This window comes from Diadema setosum, chromosome 13 (genome assembly GCF_964275005.1).
Source record: "Diadema setosum chromosome 13, eeDiaSeto1, whole genome shotgun sequence".
NCBI lineage: Eukaryota > Metazoa > Echinodermata > Echinoidea > Diadematoida > Diadematidae > Diadema > Diadema setosum.
The window spans coordinates 11,824,867-11,843,650 of NC_092697.1; the positions used below are offsets into that span (position 1 = coordinate 11,824,867).

At 39.9% G+C, this 18,784-nt stretch overlaps 1 protein-coding gene across 1 annotated transcript in view; it reads right to left on the reverse strand.

Annotated features, from left to right (window-relative positions):
• The window catches only part of LOC140237110 (microtubule-associated serine/threonine-protein kinase 2-like), a 138,711-nt gene that overhangs the window by 49,572 nt on the left and 70,355 nt on the right, over positions 1–18,784 (reverse strand). The window contains exon 3 of the mRNA XM_072317049.1: positions 17,884–17,912. Coding sequence (XP_072173150.1) covers positions 17,884–17,912 — 29 coding nt within the window. The remainder of the gene's footprint in view (positions 1–17,883; positions 17,913–18,784) is intronic.

The following is an 18,784-nucleotide window of genomic DNA, read 5'->3' on the forward strand; positions in this document are numbered from 1 at the left end:
TATGAATCAAGAGTATTACTAGTAATCATTTTGAACCATACCTGTCTTGAAACATTTTCTTTTGTCCTCAATACACAGTCAGAGAGTAAAATGTACAAGTATATATTCCTATATTGTTACAACCAACTCTCTCTCTCTCTCCATCACCTTCATTGGTATTAAACTTTGCAATGCATAATCATTTTTCTTTTAATTACTCCCTCTCATCAGAGCATCAGGACCTTTAAACTTTTTCTCATTTTTGCCAAATGTTAAGATGAGTCAGCAAAGGGTGCAAATCATCTACAAACCAGTAATGTTTCTTTTTAAAGGGACTGTACAGTACTGGCTGAGGTGGGGATTCATGTTTTGAACATTTCTAAGTGAGATAATGAGAAACCTCTTATGAAATTTGAAAGAGCATGTAATTTTAAGAAGGATTCAATGTTTATTTGATGAAAATTGGATTTCAAATGGCTGAGATATCCAAAAAAGTAATAATAATAAAAGGTGACAGGCCACGCCTTTTATTAGTTTATTAGGATCTCTTTGTTTCACCTTGTTTTTGGATATCTCAGCCATTTCAAACCCAATTTTCATCAAATAAACTTTTGATACCCCTTAGAATTGCATGCTCTTTGACATCTCATAGAGTGGTTTCTGAATATCTCGCAAAACGTTAAAAGCTAAATCCTCATCTCAACCAGAACTGTACACACCCTTTAAACAGCGAGTCTACAAGTTTGTGCCATTGTGTTGATACATGTAAACAATACCAACACATAGCATTCGTACTGAATTCTCGTCCTTTGTCTTCCGTTCTTCTGCTTGTTTCTCCCCCCCCCCTCTTCTTAATTTCTTTCCAGGAAGAAGTAAAAGCAAAACAAAATGCAAGCTTCATCTCCCAGAGCAGAATACAAATGAGTATTACGCATCTCATTGTTTTCTACTTTGTTTTCTCCAGATGGAAAATACAATCAGAAAAAAAAAAAACCACAGCACATCTTTGACATTTCCACACTCTGACATTTTAGGTTTGAGAGGCAAGAAAAAGACTTTCGTAACATGACAAAGCAAGACCCTGTCTCAAAGCATCGGTCATGAAGCTCAACTTAATCCGTCAGGGGGGGAAATCGTGACTGAATTACGGCTTTCATCCAGCCGTGACACATGAATGTTTTTTACTCTCTTGGCAACGGAAACCAATCAGGAGATGTCGTGCTGGTGATATCTGCTTGCTCTTCCAATCACTGGTGTGTCCCTCAAACTTATCGGCAATTTGAGCAGTATTGTGGGTCGTCCCTGACAACAACAACAACAACAAAAATAGTAGTACCGTCAGTGATGGGAGGCTGCTGCGATGCATGGTTTGTCAGCAAAACCATGATTTTTTATTGGATACAAATGCCTGAAGCCACATACTCAGGGACATAAATTTCTGAAACTGAGTAAGAACCGGTGTAAAGCCTACCCTGGAGGAATAATATGCAGCAAGAAAGAATACAAACTGCCTTTTTTTCTTGTTTTTTTTTTCTTAATCCTTTGTGTGCTATAAGGGCTGACTGACACAGAAAACACAATGGCATTGTACACACTGTCCAAAGTCCATAGCACTGAAAGGACTAAAACATACTGTATATGCCACGATAAGCAACAACGATCCTTCGCATTACATGATGGTGCAATTCCAACCACTGACTCACAGCAAAGGTATATCTTTTGAGACATGACTAACTTTTAAATCCAAAAAAAGAAGTCAGAAATGCACCTGATTAGAACAAAACGCATGGTGCATACCGCTTATTTTTGGTGTGTCTTTAAATCGCTATGCACAATACCCTCTAAAATATCACTTCAGTTGCCTTCAAAATAAAATGAAAAATCCAAAAAACAAAAAAATCTTCTCTCTTTGACACAGTTTCTATGCTACAGAGGATGTCCTCTCCCCACCCCTTCCACTTTGGCATTTCATTGCAAATATTTCCATTTTCCTCATAATCCTACTGGGGGAATATTTGCACCTCGTCAGAAATCCACCTCCCCTCCAGGAAGAGACCCGTTACCGTTGCCTCTGAAAGGGACTCTGTGCGGGGAACAACTCCCCACAAGCCAATGGCTCTGTAACCCGAGCAAGGCGCCAATTATGGGGACACCTACGAGAAATCGTGACGAGCTTCTACCGGATGGGAAATCATATTACCTCTGTCTTTTTTTCCCCCAGATCCTTTTGCTTTATGGAGGGGGGGGGGGGTGGTGTGGGGGTGGGGTAAAAGAATATTTGATTAGAGGAGGGCAAAGTGAGATAAGGACACAAGACTGTCATCAATACTGTGATGGGAAAAATTCAAATCACTCTTAACCTTTCAGAGGGATGAAAATATGAATTCCCGATTTAGGGTACCTCTAGTGCAAAAGGCCTCTGTCTATGACAGAAAATCTGATGCATAAGCTGGGGATGAGCTTGACTGATCACTTTTATTCAAATTGACATTTACGGTATAAGAAATATGTAAATCAACACAAATGAATACCAGAAGTAGATGTTTACAGGCCCCAAACTGTAAAATGTATCATAAGAAACATCAACTAAAGTTAAGATGGAGAAAAAAAGAAGAAGTTATGAGCAATGTAGGTTTAGGCTTTGAATGTAATGTCATAGTAGACTAGATACTACATGGGTACTGATAAGAGGTAAATGCCCAATCTAGTACAGTTAGGATGTTGTCTTTTTTTTTTTTGTTCAACTGCTTTGGCACTTTATTCCCATCTAAATATGACTAACCTACACTCAATGTGTTTCAGGGAATCTGGCCAAACAAATGTGGTTTCTGTCTGTATTGTATCCCTTATGTTTTCTTGCCATTCAGTATATGACTCATGTTGTGTATACATACATCCATCTTTCATCCCCACCCCACCCATTTTCCCCTGCTTTCCCTTTGGCTTAATGTTCGACCCCCCCCCCCCCCCGTATCACCTATCTTTTCCATTCCATTCCTCTGTGGATTCTCTCTCTTTCTTACCACTTTACTCTCTCTCTCTCTTTTCATTGTGCTGTCCTTTCACAATGACGAGGTATACCTTAAATATGCATCAAATCTGACATTTAAAACAAAATGTTTTGACAAAGGAGTTTTGCAATTGTTTGATTGATCTATTATGAATGCTTTTTTTTTTTTGGATTAATTGCTGCAGGACATATATAATACAGAATTTAAGTGTGCTTATTCATACAATGTGGGCGTTCAGGGGAGTGTATAGGTGTATGTACACGTGTGTGTTTTGTCAGGCCCTTATCAAAGATTTGCAGATCTGAAGGTATTATTCAAGTTAATATTCTACAAAGATATAAGTTACAATATTTATGAAAAGTACATGAATCTGTAGTGGAGGATGCATTTGGCACCTCATGAATCATGTCTTTCCAGCACCCCCCCCCCCCTCAAAGGAGATGACTAATTGTTTTGCTATGCAGTTGGTAAAGCCGCTGGCACAACTGAACACGGGATTACATCCACGAACACTTGTTGAAATGTACACCAGCATCAATGTTTTATCACTTCCTATTAGTCACCATTATATCATCCCGATTTCTCACTGTACAGACCAGACTTCATGTACTTTTTCCAGGAGTATGAAAAGTATTCCAAGTACTACTGATTAACTCCAGATAGCGATGATTTAGGACAGAATTTCTGGTGGTCCATAGTGCAATTTCACTCCCAGATCAAGTTGAAGTTAATGTACATAGAATATAACAATCGAACTAGCAAAATAGTACAGCTTACAGGGATAGTACAGAATTGGTGGAAATGAGAATTGGGCTTTTAACTTTTTGCGAGATACCAAGAAAACACTTATGATATAGTACAGAGCATACCATTTTAAGAGGAATTCAAAGTTTGTTTGATGAAAATCGGGTTTGGAATGACTGAAACATCCAAAAACAAAGTAAAACAAAGCGATCGTAATTAAGTGTCGGTCCCACACTTTATTATTATTTATTATATCTCATATGAAGCAGAAAACATATCTAGTAAAGACTTGACAGTAATTTGCACATGTAGTTGGCACTAATATCACTATGTCTTGATAATAAATATAAACTGTATGATATTCTGAAATTGCATAACTTTGATTCTGATGAAACTGCTAGCATTTTGTTAGAATTTTGACTAAATTTTTATTTCTTGAGACCACCTTGAACAGGATGCACAACTTTACTCTCAACCTCATATACACAAAATACATCCTTCTCCATACACTAATATAGTATGTAAGGAGTACGCAAAGTCTAATGTCATGTGCACGATCATCTGACATGCAATTAAAGCACCTAATCATGAGACCGCCATTCAAAAGGCTGATTCTACATTTCATTACCTCACATCAGAACTTCTCACCCCCTCCTCGCATTTATGCTGAACAGGATGTCTAATGCTCCTTAGTAACAGATATTGTATAGAGATGTTGATGTTGATGAAATTCTGCTATTGCAAAACCTTATGCAACCCAACACTGCTGAACCCCGTTTCAAAAAAGCAGGTGACATAAGGCCTAGACGCCCCACTGCAGAGTGAGCTTGGAGAGGTCGCGACTGGCATACGGGGAAGCGCGGCAAAAAAACATCTGGCGCGGATTGTATCACGACAGCATGCTGAAGCCATTGCCCTTTCAACTGAAGATTCCAGCTTCCTTTAAAGCTCCTTCCTCTCCATACCCCACCCCCATCCACCTTTCAATCCTAGTCAAAACAATGCAGGATGTCACATCCTGACAGTACCTGCTAGAGATGATGGATTCCACCAACACAAACAATGCCTTCTTTCCCCTTGAGGCTCTGAGCTAGACAGCAGAAGGGTTATTCACACTTTACAGCAAATTACCTTAATTTTTGAACTTGTTTTCAACTTTTCAGAAGTTTCGCTTGCATCATTCTGCTGCTGACACACAAGACCGCATCGCCATGTATTAATGTGAACTTGGGAGATTACTCGGGATTTGGGCATTCCTGCCAGTAGAAGCCACCCGCAAGTTTAGAAGAGCGAATTTGGTAGCACATGGAGTCTTGCAGAGTCACGTTTGTGTGATGTTAGATAATTAATGTCGACTTGCATAATCTGCATGTTGAGACACACGGGAGAATTCGGTGGGTTTTGCAAAGTTCTGCTCGTGACTTGCCACGAGCTGCAAATTTGCACAGCATGCTGGGTATCACTGGGCAAAAATGTGTTACTTTTTGCAGCCAATTCTGTGCATGCTGAACAAACCATTGGATATTGTGGCATGCATGAATTGCCAGGGAGCTTTTTGAAAGGAAGAGCTAGAACAGAGAAGTTCATATTTGCTATCTCATTTCTTGCGCAATGTGTAAGTGAGCTTGACTGATTATACAGTCAACTACGCGTCAGTCGACAATGCACATTTTAAAAAAAATTGACCAAGTCGATGACAAATAAAAAAGTCCAACTTCACATTCATAGCCTTATGTGTATTATTCCTCAGTACACACAGAAGTATCCTTAGAATATCACTGACGAGTCGATGAGTTTTCTTCAGTCCCATCAGGACTGACATATGCGGGGTTGACATAGCAGGTAGAGGAGACAAGGGAAAAAAGAAGATGCTCTCTGTTTGGGGGGACTATGGGCCAGACTGACCTTGGCACATCCTGTCGGCTGGGAAAGATACTCGGACAGGGTGTGGGTGTGACCAACGCCCACACATGCAGACTGACCGCATCCCCATCTCTCCCGTCTTCTGTCGAGTCATTTTCAACTTTGCGAGTTCATGGAAAATGTATCACATGGATGGCGAATGCATCACAAGCGTGCACAAAGTATTACGCATTACACTTGTGCAATAAAATGAAGGAAATGTATCTTTCTAGTTAGATGAAATTGAATACATATAACAAAGTTATGACCAACAGAGGGAGTGAGCCATCATGCCATACATTTGATGTGCGCCTCTGGAGAATTGGCAGGGTTATGAGACTGTAAACATACTCACGGAATAATCCTAATTGTCTTCTCTTACATTTCTGTATATGTGTACGCACGTATGAAATGTCACTGATGTCATTTATTTTCTCAAGAGACCTAACAATCAACGTTACATGAAGCTGTATCTACTGGGACTGAAGAATAAGATGCGACCTGGGCAATACTTGCCTTGCATGATGTAAGTGAATGCACAACTGTCTCGTTTGGGTTTGGTACGTACTTGCGACTAGGGTAACTTTGAACTTATATGTGACCTTGACTAGTAATCCTGAGCTGAATGCATTTCTTTTAACAATGTGTACCCCCAAAATATGTAGGACATGATTTTTTTTTTGACAAATCCTCTTTAATATGGCCAAATATGGCTTTCTTTATTTTCTCCCCCATCAAAAAAGAAAAAAAAAACCTTGAAAACAATCCATGCATTTATATCAATACTGTGTAACTACCCAGTAACGAGAAAGGATAGTAAAATTTCACTAAAAATGGAAAAGGCAGTGCAAAAAGGATATGGATAAGGAAGATCACAAAAAAGATCACAACATTCCCTGAAAATAATAATGATAATAATGATAAAAAGATATGGAACTTATATTGCGCCAAATCCACTCTGTAAAGTACTCAGGGTGCTATGTAACACATCCCTACGCTTTATACAAGTCATTCCATACCAGACGGATTTCCGGGGCACACTAGTAAAAGTTGGGGAAAAATTTCGTGCTGACGTTCTTTGCCCTGGCATCAAGATATATCAGGAGTTGAAGGAAGAAAGGACTCGTGCATTGTACGGACTGTTTAATGTCAAGTAATGATAAATAGCTATTTTGCCTTCCTCTTATTTCCTACTCCACCCCACAAAACAGTCATTTTCTCTATATTTCCTTTCAATTGCATCTGCTTTTCTATTTTCCCAACCAACTTTCCTCAATGCCAAATAAATACTGACAGCAGAGGGCAATCATATAACCTTTACAGGAGCTTCACAATTGCAAAAATACAGTATGAAAAAAAAAATCATGCAAAACAAATGAAAGGGAGAAAAAGGTATGCATTCTGTACACACACATACAAAAAAAAATGAAAATAAGAAAAAATACTATGGACACACAGAAATCACGGTGAGGGAAGGCTAAATGGACAAAAGAATTCACCACTGCCGAGATTCAGGGACGTTCAAGGTTATGGAAGATAGAGCGATGAAATGTAGCTATTGTCATGGTAAAAGTATTTGATATCCCCACCTACCTTTCCCTTTGGCAAAAGGAGCTAGTCTGCAATGCAGAACTTTCTTCTTCATAAACATTGCACAATCTACAAATTCTTCGTTTATACTGTAAACCATACCTTTATCACATTAAAAGATATAAAACTAATTCTAAAAAAAAAAAAAATGTATCACACATCTTCATATCAGAATGTAATCACAGCATAATATATCAATTCTTCTGAATGTGAATTTCTGGGAATTTAAGCAAAACTATGTCTGTATGCACAGACTACACCATATGTCACCACACAAGTGTAGTTGCACATGTTTTGCAATGACAACATATCATTTGACTGCAGGGGCTGTGCATTCAGAGACATTGCTACACACGTTCACCTAGGGCATAGTATAGGCTTACACTGCCTGCATAAAAAATGGTACAAACAAAAAGAAAATTACAAAAACCCAGTCATTTCTCAGTAGAGTGCTGGCTTCCATCAGTATTACAGCCAATCCATGCCTACAACACTGTTGCTTTGACAGAAATTGGTGAAATCTAGACGCCAGATCAGCGAGGATTTGTGAGAAAATCGACATCATGCATGATGCATACGTCACAGATTTATGTGAACACAAACAAGCATTCTACTCATTCCTCCCCCCCCCAAAAAAAAAAAAAAGAAACAAGGGCAACAAATATATTCCTTAAAGTTATGTGAAAACGCTCCACCACATGAGAGCAAAACAAACCGCAGTGGCACAGTATTGGTAAAGAAATTATTCATAAGCGGATATAGATGCTGAGACGAGGATAGCTCCGTAATGAATATCAAATCAGATCGGATGTCTGGACTTGACGACGGCAATGGTAATGAGAATGATAAGGAGACGGAAGAGCGAAAAGGAGATGGTGACAGTACAAGAAAATAACAAGAGAGCAATAACAAACAATGTAACAAACAGAACAAATGCTTTGAAACCTTTATCTCTCTCCTCCTAACCACACTGAAAATCACAAATACTGTCAAACCAGAATTCTTTATTTACATCAAGTGTGAAACTTTTGTACATTTACCGAGAGCCATGATTTGCGAAAGTCAAATGCATGCAAAAGTTTTTGTCTACACAATGCAATGAATGCCAGCACAATGGTGTACATCATAGTTGGCAATTTGCGAAACGTTCATCCCGCAAAAAAAGGTAATTGGCTACGCTTCACAAAAGTTTCATGATGCGAATTTTTATGGTTTTAGAGTATGCTTTAATTTTCTCCTTTCTTGTGACAATGGCCTTCAGGGGGAGTGCAGGGGATTTGAGGGGTAGGAGAGCTTCTATTTTAGTACACCTGTATTAGTGAAAATGTTGGGAGTTTTAATCCGTTCAAAGGTAACATCGTGGGGTCACAAAGCCACCCAAACCACGACAGTGGAATTGTGGCGAGAACGGAGGAACCTTTGCCAGATACTGAATCAAAATTAAAGTGTGGCGAACTAGTACGATCACGAGGTCTCTCATCTGCATCATGACTGCCTTGGCAAATTTCCTCTTTTTTTTTTTTTTCCTTTTTTTCAGTTTCAAAATCTGGCCCTGCATCCATGGCAATCACAGCCTGTCATGTTTGCCCATCCCATCCCCCGCATTGTCTCACGTCCGTCCCATTTCGTCCACGGTGGCGTGAAACGTGGCTGCCATGGCCGGCAAGAATATAATGAAGACCTGGCGTAATAAGACAGTGACTTGCACAAAAAGGGTGCATACAGCATGTACGTTACTTGAAGGTCCTGGGGTAAGTAGGGCATGACATTGAATGACTGTTCTCTCACTGTTAGGCAAGAAATATGTACGACAAGATCAATATTTTCACTAATTGGAGCCGATGGCCTTTTTCGCGGCATGAAATTTTTCACGAATTGCCTCTGGCATTCAAGGCATACAGTGTAGACAATAACTTTCGCATGTATTTTAATTTCACAAATCTTGGCTCTCGCAAAATTTTTGAAAATAAACTGCACGGGAAAATGTCCAGTTTTACAGTATCTGGAGTATGATATCAATAAGAAGCATCCATTAAGTAAATAACCATTCCCTTTTCTGTTCTCAGGGGTTCTCTTATAGCCGTCCTGCAGATGGCGGCAAAGGGGCTTTCGCTTCCCTGAACCATCCTGTTTATGCTCAGGATTATGATAGACTCTGTTTCAATTTGTGACCACATTGTACTTGCCTGAAACAGAACTGGCATAGAAAGCTTGCAACTGGGAACTAAACTTGACTACAGGGGGGCATTTCATGAAGGAACTTGTCGGATATAATATCTGACAAGTCAATTATATCCGACAAGTTTTGAGAAATTCTTTAGTCTGATTGGCTGATTTCTCTGAACTTGTCGGATATAATTGACTTGTCGGACATTTTATCCGACAAGTTCCTTCATGAAACGCCCCCCAGAACTTCCTATGATTAACACTGAATTGGAGAAACAACACATTGCTACAGTAAATAAACAAAAGCTATAACACAAACATATATGACAGACAAATAGAATGAAAAAAGTGAATGATATAAAAACAAATGCCTACATGTATGTACAAACACATGCTCAGATACATTTTGTAAACAACACGCATACATACAATTGTACATACAGTACATGTATACTGATGTACGTATGTCATGTTCATATTGTGATGTATGCATATATGCGCACATGTCTTCATACCAATGAGAATGTATTTTGTGCATATCATACAAAGTATGTATGCAGATCTTATATGAGAAGATTGATATCTAGATCTATGCATATATTGTGAACATATAAAGAACCTAACGACCTTTAAGACATTGTTTGGTTTAGGCATGTGTTACTAGGGAAACTCTTTGCCTTAGTTAGTTAGGAGGTAGAGGGGGGAAAAAAAGGTACTGTGAATCACGACTCCCTGCCACAAAAAGCTTGTCTTATTTTGCTCCATTTCCTCCTTTGTGTTTTGCATGTTTGCCCTTGCCTTGTTTTGTTTTTCAAACGATCCGGCACCAAGCCCACAGCTTTCTACAATGCCGAATTCCAGGATGCGTGCCGACCTGCTCAGGATGTGTCTAATTAACGCCGCTTCCCCTTCCCCCTCCCCACTGTTTGAAAATCTTGTGGCCTTCTTGACTCAGATTGGCGCGGTCTGCCAACAGCGGTCACCCCAATTGTTGTTCCTTTCATCTTGATGAAGCTGTCATTTGACCAGCTGCTGCTCGGAGACAAACAACAAACGACGCTATCTCAAAGTCACAAGTTTTCACACTTTAGCCCTTTTTTTTTTTATTCCTTTTTCTGGCTAAATCATACCAGTGTGACCTTGAATAAAAAGTCAACCATGAGGTGATTACGTGAAAACTTTGAGAAGCATAAATATTGTGGCCATGATGATGCTTAAAAATAAAGTGTTACGATTTTGAGAGAAGAGGTTTTTTATTTCATCTACTTCAAAAGAAGCTGGTTGATTTCTCAACCCTCAAACTATTTGACACACATTCCCACATATTCTAACGTAAAAAACCTTGGGAAATAGATGTACACTACTAAAGCATACACAGAGATAGGTAGGTAGGACTACTGCGATGACTTTATGTATAAACATTATAAGAATGTCTGTGATTTGACTGTGTTAATTATAGTTGATGAAGCATTCTCCTTGTCTAAGCCTTACTTCGTCATATGATGTGTTCTACCTCACAATTATAAAGGTTAAAAAAAAAAAATGTTTGCTTCCAGCGGCTTCAGCGGTTTATTCTCACGTCTACACTTCAATTAAAAGGTGGCGCTGTTAGAAATAACCTGCTTTTAAAGGTACACACATTTCCAATCTCATACTGCTTCGAATTAATCATATTGCCAATAACAAGAGAAAAGTAATTTTGACGTAATAATAATAATAGTAATTTTTAAACTTTTTCATGTAGGTACAATCATAAGAGAACCGCAGGCCATTTGTACAACATAATATATACTGCTTCCATCATTATAATCACTATTGCTTTGATTACTGATCCTACATCTACTTTTACCACCACCACCACCACTACTACTACTACTACTAGTACTATTACTACTACTACTACTATTCTGTTCCTATTATTAATGGCAATAGTAAGGTAACTGCAGCAGTAGTAGTGATAGAAATAGCAATAATAATATCAATCACCATCTTTATCATAATTTATAAATCATATTGTTTTCTTGATACAACAAATTACATAAATAAGTCAATTCTTTCACCTAAAGCATGGCCGCATTCTGAAAAAAAAAAAATTACATAAGAAAAAATGAAAGAACACTATCCATCACCCATAGTGTAAATCCTATCTGATCACAGGAAACCATCTCTTCGTATGAAAACTGACATGTTCATCTTCAGTTTCTAGAATGTGCAAAGTGATTCAAACTCGTACATTCCTACAACATGCACAGATTCACTGCAACATCCTACGTTCACATCGCCTTGGAGTATGCAGAATGCAGAGTTTAATCCAAAGATACCCTCAAGAGTACCTCCGTGTACTGAAAAGTGTGTCAAAGGTTTTGTAAGATTTGATCTAGGCGAGTATAGTTAGCTGCAAACATTTGCAGGAAATCACATTGCCCTGACCCGATTTACACAGAAAGCATCTTCCCAGATTAGCACACTGCAAACGAATGCTTGCGACAAGTAGAAATAAGTAGGTCACGATTGGGTGCTAAAGAGGCTTCGGAACCTATTCTCAAGAACAATAAAATCCAGCATATACCCGTGAAATTCCGGTTTACAAGAAACAACAGGTCGCTAGTAGTTGGAACAACAACAATAACACTTGGTAAACTCCTTTTTTTTTCCCACAATTACTTCCACTATACCAATTCTCCCTCTACGTTCCCCATTTCCTCCTCCGTTCTAGTTATTTCTCCTATACCCTCCTTTCCCTTCAAGCACTCCCATCATCTTTCCCTACTACTCTCCCATTTCCTCCCCTTATTCCCTTTATCACCACTCCCCTCCACCAAACTTCAGTCTCCCTCCCCTTCTTCAACCAGAATCATTGTTCCTTGAACCGTTCTCTCCACTGCCTACCATCAAAACTTTCGCCCCCTTACCTGTTTCAAGTCTCGCCGATCTCGTATCCCTACGCTTTTTCCCATCCCCAGTCCCCTTTCCCCCGTTCCTCACCTTATCCTTCACCTTACCCCCATAAACTTTTGAAACTTCCAACCCTAATCCCCCTCTCCCCCTTCCCCGTCCCTCAACCCCCCAATATCACTTGTTTTGTTCCACATGAAGGAGAACATGTTTTGAGAGCATACACACAAACCTCCAAGGAAGCCAGTCTCTGGAGAGGTAAGTGGTAAAGTCTATTATCACTTCCGCACACCGAAATCATCAACACGGTTTAAAGGGCGCACACCAGGATGGGGGGGAAGTTTTGCATTGTTTCCCCCCACTCAATCGCTACAAACTCTCACTTTCGATGCAAGAGAGACGAAGTTGACATAGCCTATGATGTGATTCATGCACGAGTTACCTTGCAGAGAGATCCAAAGAGCAAATCAAGGAGAAACTTGCGTGCTACATGCATCTCAATGGGTAATCATACATCCAGAATCAACAAGACGATATAGGACTATACTCTTGTCAGGAAACAAAGAAATACTTCAGAATTTAGGAAGTCTTCTGCAATTTTAGTAGCATACAAAAAGTGCCACTAGAAAGATATTAGTTTGTCTCTTCACATATCTTACAGATGTTTGCATTCATTGTAAGACTAACTGGAAACTTTGATATCAGATTCAGAATACTGCACATTTTTCAGAGGGGGACGGATGGGAATGAAAGGGAAAAGCTGGTTTGATTTGATTAATGTACTGCAAAAAATAAGACAGAGAGAGAGAGAGACATTCAACAAATTATGAATCAGAATCTGAATGAATCATGTCACTGCCCAAGCATAAAAATGATTCAAGAAAATCCATTTCAGAATGAATGGGGATGTTACAGACATGGGCTGCGATTTTCACCCGCCGCTACAACCAATACTTCCTCAACTCTGAACTAACTGGATTTAAAGGGTTAATACATACATGAAACGGAAGAGCATAGTGATATCCATGTCGGTCTGCCAAAAGAAGAAGATATACGGAAACCAGAGGGCAGATCTGCTTCGACGCTGAAGCCTTTCTCTGTTTAGGTTCCTCAAGTCCAGTTGCTTCACTTGCGGCTCATCCTTGAATGTGACAGGTGGTCGACAGCAGCAGTTTATCACCAAAAGACAGAAGTCATCTTGAAGTCACGCGAGAGACACAACGCTTGACACATCCAGAGAGCACAAATCCATTTGCACACCGGCGCTAAAACTTCTTGAAAACTCTGAAAGGTATTTCCCAGGCACCGATCAAACAGATGCCACTTGGAGTGGCTACAGCAGGAACGGAGACAGATTCTGCATTGTCGACGACGACTGTCTCTTCGACAAGTTCCTCAACGACCTCCCATCACCGTGGATACTGGAAGGGACTGCCGCTTCTGCAACAAGCTCTTGCCGTCTGATGCCTCTCTCTTCCCCTATCCGAGGTTTCTCATGGCATTAGTGTTGGACTGCGCAGCCCCCCTGCTGCCATTGCCAACACGAAAACAAAAAACTTTCTGCAGCGGGTTGACAGCGCTTAGTCCTTGGGGGAAGCATGACCTCACGTGAGCATGAATTTGAAGGCGGCTTGTTTGTGTGGAACTTCCATGCGTAGTACCGGTCTACACTGACAGCAGACAGCCGCCAATTACAAGCCTCTGTATCCTGTCCTGTGAAGTCCCGCGTTCGGGTTTTCACGATCCAAGGCGAACGGCTAATTATTCCCCTGCTGAGTGTGACAGGGTCCCTAAGTGCCGAGTCTAACGGGACAAACCAACGCTCCACTAAAAAGAAAATACTGGCGCCGACGACGGAGGGACTGGGAACTGCACTATGAAAATATGAAATGTGTGAAAACCATCACTGCATGGTATTACACGGCAGGGCAGAGCTCGGGATATGTATCAGTACAAAGGAGGGAGGGAATTATGTATGCTTCGTGGTTAGGAAGGTCACCTCCAGAAACAAAAGTCTCCTCTATCGTCAGAGATTTCTGCAGATTTCATTCACTTTCTGCTTTTGTTCGCTCCTCTACATCTCCTTCGCTGCCTTCCTCTCCTTTTTCCTCTTCCTCTCTCCCTCTCTATCCTTCTTTCCTGCTCTTTCTTTCTTTCTTTCTTTATGTTCCGACAGCTATTTGCCATTTTCCATTCACTCACCACCTCTAACCCCTTCCAGCTGCCTGACTTTCCCCTCACAGTCTCTCTTATTTCTCTTCATCTCTCTTGCTCTAACAATCTCTAATCGCCCCACCCCCTCCCTCCCCTACCTCTTGATTCTGACATAATAACATGGCACTGTGTATGAAAAAACAACAAAACAAGGAAACGGTAAAAAAGTTGTTAGGCACCTTTCACCGTAGTCAAGTGACGTCAAGTGTTCAGCCAAGTTTAATGAGAGTCTGAGGGACTAAGGGTCTTGTTTTATTATTTTCCTTTCTTTCTCTATTCAGTACCATACAATTCAGGCTTTTTTTTTTCTTCAGTCACTTAATTAGGAAGTAGGGAAATCATTCACTGTATTGAAACCCCACTGCATCAAAACCTCCATCTATGCACACCCCCACCCCCAGCATGCATATATTCAAACAATAGGGGCTCTATAGACTGCAACATGTAGTTCTGCCTGCAATTATACTCACTACAAACCTTTTCAGTCTCAAGCCACACCCATTTTTTTTTTCATTAGATCTAACAGCTCTTAAAAAAAAAAAAATAATCAACTTCTTAAAACCCTTCTAATCATACCCCCCCCCCCCCCCGAAATGAAAAACTAATTTTAAAAAAAAATCTTTCTTCAAACTAAGCTATTTTCTGCAGAAAACAGCAAGAGAGTAAAGTGCAGTATTTGTATGAGAGCATGGAAGGTAACCATTTTTTGTATCAATACCACTACAGACACAATGTTCTGTAAAACCAGAAACATTTGAAGCTTGAAAATTTCACAAATTGGAGCCAACAACACCCTAGCATGATACTGTTGCAAACTGCCACTGGCATTCAATGCATTTTACAGACACAGGATGCATTTTGCATGCATTTTACTATTGTGAATCTTAGCTCCTCATGAAATTCAAGAAAGTTTCATGCATTAAAAAAAAAAAAAAAATTGGTTTCCTCAGAACAAGTGAGCAAAACCAATGAAGATGTATGCAGACAAAAGCAAGGGCAATTTGCATGTGACAAATATCATTTTTCTGTGACTCACAAGGGTCATTCTCATTAAAAAAAAAAAAAAAAAAATTGTGACAGGAAAGCTTGCTATGTTTTATGCTGCCTGTCCACATTACCCTAAATATTCCCGATGTTGGCTCTGACAAAAAAAAAAAAAAAAAAAAAGTTTCTGGAAGAACTGTGCAAGTCCAGTTTACTCATTTAACAGACAATGAAAGAAGAGCAGATGCCAAAGTCGTTGTGAGTAAAACATTTTTCTGCTGTGCACGCTTTCATTTCAAATCGCCTTGCAAAGTTTTGCCCTAATACCCCTTTCCCGCTGAAGAAAATCTTCCCCGGGGGCACCTGGGGGCACCCGGGGAACCCCGCAGTGTGAAAGGTCACTCGGTTGGAACCTAGGGGAAGCCTAGGTGAAACACCGATGAAATTTTGGGCAATTTTTACCCGAGAAGCGTCCTGGGTAAACTCCGATAGTTCAACGGGAATTCACCCGGGGGTTCACCGAGAGCGCCCAGCGTGAAAGGTTGTCTCGGTGAAACACCGGGGAAAATATGCAGATTATGTCAAAGGTCATGTTTTGTTTCTGGTCATGCACACGTTTTCAGCTGGCTAGCGCGCACTCGACCTCCCAAATCCACACGTACAGGGTACTAGTAATTCGTGTTTGTAAACATACTAGTACACTCGACACTACATACTGTATGTCGTTTCGTGTGCAATGTGGCGTTCACAGTGCGACGGCATTGTTTTGCATCGTGCTGTGCATTGTATTGTTTAATTAGCACGCCGTGTATACATAATAAAGCTGATACGTGTATAGGTTTACAGTGTACTTGATCGATTTGATGCGTCCTCCCTTTTCGTCTTCCTCTAGTGTCTAGCTCTTAACTCTTTCAGTAAAGTCTAATACAGTCCGCCTCTTGCTTGATTTTTTCGTATTTTGTGCTTTTCTCGTCAAGTGCTGGGTTTACAGTGTGCAGGAGAAATCCGTTGACGTTTTGTGCTGTTGAAATTTGAGGGAATTTTGCAAACGGCTGGAGTGTGGACCAAAGACGAAGAGAGAGTACGTAGCGAGGCAGCAGTGAACGAAGAACTAAGCGGGACGTCGGCTGACGCTGCTGCGTACGAGTCCCTCCTCCGAAAACTTGCTGAACATGGGATCGAAAAAACCAAATCGCAGATGCACAACAAACTCAAGTACATAAGATCACCCACGTTGCGAGCAGAAAACCCGTCTAGGGGAAAGTTTCACCGAGAGCAGTGTGAAACGACGGCACTCAAACTTTCACCGAGAGGTTCCCCGGTGAATTCACCGGGGAACCTCTCGGTGGTTCACCGAGACGGGCAGCGGGAAAGGGGTATAAGTTAGAAACTTTGCACTCTGACTTGCGTGTTTTCTGCCAATGTTTCTGGCAGAATTTGGTACAGTTTGCTAGGCAACTTTCACATTAACTTTGTAGGTTTTCTAACCTTGCAAGTTTCCAAGCCCATTAATGAGAATGGCCCTTAAAGATGCACATATAACTTGGCAAGAGTCAAGACAGCCAAATTTTGCTCTGCCAAATGTCGCCGGCTTCTGTATAAATAACTTGTTCACGCAGTATCCCGAGTGACTGAATGTAAACTTTACCCCCATGATACACATATTTCACAGACACATAACCTACAAGCTGAAGATGATACAGAGTTGAGAAGCAGAATGTTATATCTCCTCAGAAGACAAATACACTTGCACTCACTGGAGCTACATTGTAAGTTCAGATTATCACTTCACCACAGGCCTACTATACTATTTCACAGAACCCCCAGTCTGACCACGGAAAAACTTGACACACGAGGGCCTCAATCTCCCTCCGAGCTGTTGACGGTCACAGACCACAGCAACAAGATAAAACAACTCACAACTGATTAGACACTTCCCTTCACTGGTAGCTGCCATCTGTTTTATGTTGTACTTGTGGCTTGCACTTCACAATACATGGTCCAGGTAATTGAAAATGTTAGATTTCTTCCGATGATAGTGTACTATACCCACAACTTTATAAATGTACTAGTGTGTGTATGTGTATGTGTCCATATGTCTACATAGAAAAAAAAAATAGACATAGATAGACAGATGAAAGATTCATAAAATATGTCAAGTATCAAGTCAAAATTTTAAAGATGTTTGAACAATATTATTTCATGACATGTTACTTTGTACTACGTTTTGATTTTCGTTGATTGGAAATAAACTATCATTGAATTGAATTGAAATTGAATTGAAAATCAGGTGTGACAAAGAATAGAATGAATGAATGAATGAATGAATGAGTAAATGAATGAATGAATGAATGAGTGACTGAATGAATGAATGAATGAATAAAGATAATCAACATACCTTCCTCTCCTCACAAGAGATAGCTCCTTCTGTAAAAGAACACAGATAGAGAGAAGAAAGATTAAAATTTGATTACGAACAGGTCATTTAACCCACGGCCATTAGTATTAGCCTGGTAGGTTTGAGGATGTGAAAAGTCTGCAGGGATTTTTACATAGATTCTTGGCTGGAATGGCTCTATCACGGAACATACCCTACAGAATGAGTGGACCATGCCCTGTGACAAGTTCTTGGAACTTTGATGACATTGCAGGGTAGTGGTAGGATGCAGTATCTTAAAGAGGTGGTAGAGTATTGGTCAAGTTCAGTTTTTAAATTTTTTTTTTTGCAAGATACTTAGAAATCACTTTATAATCTGTTTGAAGAGCATAAAATTCTATGAGGAATTCAAATCTTACTTGATGAAAATCTTACCATGGTTTTGAAATGACTGAAATATTCAAAAAGAAAGTAAAACAAAGCGATCCTCATAAAAGGTGGGTCCCTCCTTTTATTAGGATCACTTCGTTTTGGAAATTATCAGTCATTTCAAAGCCATATTTCGTCAAATACACTTGAATTCCTCTTAGAGTTATATGCTCTTTCATATTTCATACGAGATTTCTCATTATCTAAAAATGATCATCAAAAAATGTTAGAACCCAAAGTCCTATCCCATCCAAAAAGTTCTGTACCAAATATTTGCCAGCTGAGTGCAAAAAGCCCTGTAGTATAGAAATTGATATCCTTGGTTGTTGGGGGGGGGGGGTGGGGGGGTGTCAGCCTAGTCTGATTAGAATAATAAAAAGAAAACACTGTTTTGACAAGATGACATGTAAGTGACAGTACTTTGCAAAAACAAAAACAAAACAAGCAATAAATGTTCATACAACATCATAGTCATATGAATCATAGTCATATG